At 50.7% G+C, this 2,444-nt stretch overlaps 1 protein-coding gene across 1 annotated transcript; it reads right to left on the bottom strand.

The window, feature by feature from the left end:
* Positions 1-268: 268 nt before the first annotated feature.
* On the bottom strand, positions 269-1,824 carry LOC307180233 (BTB/POZ domain-containing protein 3-like; the record flags this gene model as incomplete). Its single annotated transcript, XM_079910341.1, is given in 3 exon segments — positions 269-587; positions 589-819; positions 821-1,824. Coding segments are annotated over 3 exon segments (1,554 nt in total).
* Between the last annotated feature and the right edge of the window lie 620 nt (positions 1,825-2,444).

The following is a 2,444-nucleotide window of genomic DNA, read 5'->3' as shown; positions in this document are numbered from 1 at the left end:
TTTGAAGTGATCCAAAAATTGTCCTAAGAGGGACAAAACTGGGAGGTCAGTGGGGCAGTTGGAGAAGAACGCAAAATCTCCCCAGATGTATAAACGCAACTCTAAGAACCACAAGCCTTGATGAGAACTTGGCTCTTTTAGGCATAGAGTTAAAAGCTGAACGCTGCATTTTTGCCTGTACATAATTAAAAGGTTGAAAGAAATTTGAACCTGCCTACAGCTCCATTCGTTACAAATTACCTGCGCTGATCGCAAACCTGCAGCTGAGCTAAGCATCAAGCAAGTAGGAGCGTGGTGTGCACCTCAGAGCCCGCACTGCTCCGGGAAGCGTGCTCAAGCGTAGAATATAAATTGGGGGATCTGCTCCCCCCCGCCCCTGCACTCCAGTGCCGACGGTGACTTTGCCACACTGAACTTCTGTCATGCCTTCCTGTCCAAAGTAGCTGAGCTCATTACCATCCGGGATCACGCAGGCCGTGTAGAAGGTGTCCTGCTTAGTCTGCACCGGGTACTCAAACCACGCGGAGAAGGTGTTGCTGGAGCCGTCTGAGAAGTTGCTCAAGTTCTGCCCCAGTTCTGCCCCAGGACTTGCTCAAGTTCTGCCCCAGGACGACGCCCTGCCGCTTGAGTTCGATCTTGGCGCTGTACTCGGCCGAGCCGTAGCTGGAGCCGTGCAGCCCGAAGCCCGCGATGAACACCCTCTTGTCGACGGCGAACTGGATGCTGTCGCAGCGGCCCCGGTAGCGCCACTGGTTGCTCCGGTAGGCGCACAACTGGAAACGGTGGCAGCGCTGGAGGACGAGGCCCTTGCGGGCTTTGCAGCTCGGGCTTCTTGGCCGCGGTGTACCAGAGGAAGATGTCGTTGGTCTCGTTCAGAGTTAAGACTCCGGACTGCGCAGCACTGTTTGCAAAATCGTCCAGGGCCATGGTCGGGATGCGGGTCAAGTAAAGCGCCTTCCCGAGGACCTTGCGCTTGTTTTCAGCGCTCAAAGCCAGATCTTGTCGCTGGCATTCCACTTCAGCCCAGCTGAGAGCTGCCTCGAAAACCACAATTTCTTTGGCATTCAGAGTTTCCCTGCGGAGGATACTTTCTAGTGTCCGGAAGTCAATATCACAGAACCCCTCAGACTTGAGAGCGAGCTCGGCCTGGGCGTCAATCACCTCCCAGCACCGCTGGGTCAGGCCCGGCTCCTCAAACAGGCAGCTCTGGGACAGGAGGACACAGGCGTTCTTGGCGCTCAGGCAGGTCTCCAGGAGATTGACACAGGCTCGGGCGAGGTGAGGGACGATGTACTTTTTGGCAGCATAAAGAGTGGCCAAGACTGTGACAGCAGCCAAGTCCATTTCATCACAGTAGATGTATTTCAGCATAGCGAGAAAAGCAGCAGGGTCGACATCTGGTATACAGATCTCAGCTTTGTCTTCGGCAAGTTCTCCATAAAACATTGCATGGAACACGGAGCTCCCAACAGCTAAAACATATTTGTGTCCTGGCAACCGCTGAGTCCCACCTGGTGGCCCAACCACAAAATGTACATCTGCCATCAAATCATTATGGAACATCACCGCATTTCTCTCTCTAATGGTGGGATAAGGAACCTGCCAATTCGGGGCTGGAATAAGGTTGTTGTTACTGAGATTCTGCTGGTGGTACTGATGGACAGTAGTGCTGCTGGAGTTGGCTGGTTTTCTTCGGCGGAATATATCAGCAGTCATCTTCTTTTTAGTCTTCAAGGTAATTACTTCATAACAAACTGGAGGCAACTTGCTGCAGCTGCTGGGATTTTTTTTCTTCGAGCTCTTCTTGGACCTGTTCTTTACCATCTCGCTCGCGGTCCTTGTCACCTCAGGCAGCGCCCGCCGTCTGCGCTGCTTACCACTTGCTTCCTCGGCCCGGTGCCCGCTCCTCGGGCCCCGTCCCGGGCACTCTGGGATCCAGCACCCGGCAGGGCTCGGCAGGCACCCGCAGGCTGCATTCCTTTTTTTTTTTAAAGATTTTTTTTTGATGTGGACCATTTTTTTAAAGTCTTTACTTGTTACAATACTGCTTCTGTTTTATGTTTTGGTTAATTGGCCACGAGACATGTGGGATCTTAGCTCCCCCGCCAGGGATCGAACCCACACCCCCTGCATTGGAAGGTGAAGTCTTAACCACTGGACCTCCAGGGAAGTCCCATGAATTGCATTCTTAAAATTACATATTCTAATTGGCTGTTGCTGATGTATTAGAATATTGTGGATTTTTAAATTTTATTTTTATCCACTAAACTTGTTGCAATTTCTTAATAGTTCTAATAGCTTTTTGAGTCTCTGGAATTTTCTATGTAAGCAATTATACTTTCTGAAAATAATGACAATTTAACTTCCTCCTTTTGATTCTTAAAACCACATTACTCTTCCTTGTCTGCTGCATTGCTTACAACCTCTAATACCACGTTAACTCC

The sequence above is a fragment of the Stenella coeruleoalba genome (genome assembly GCF_951394435.1).
Source record: "Stenella coeruleoalba genome assembly, chromosome: X".
Taxonomy (NCBI): domain Eukaryota; kingdom Metazoa; phylum Chordata; class Mammalia; order Artiodactyla; family Delphinidae; genus Stenella; species Stenella coeruleoalba.
Note: the sequence above shows the minus strand (reverse complement) of the source record. Positions and strands in the feature narration are given on the sequence as shown.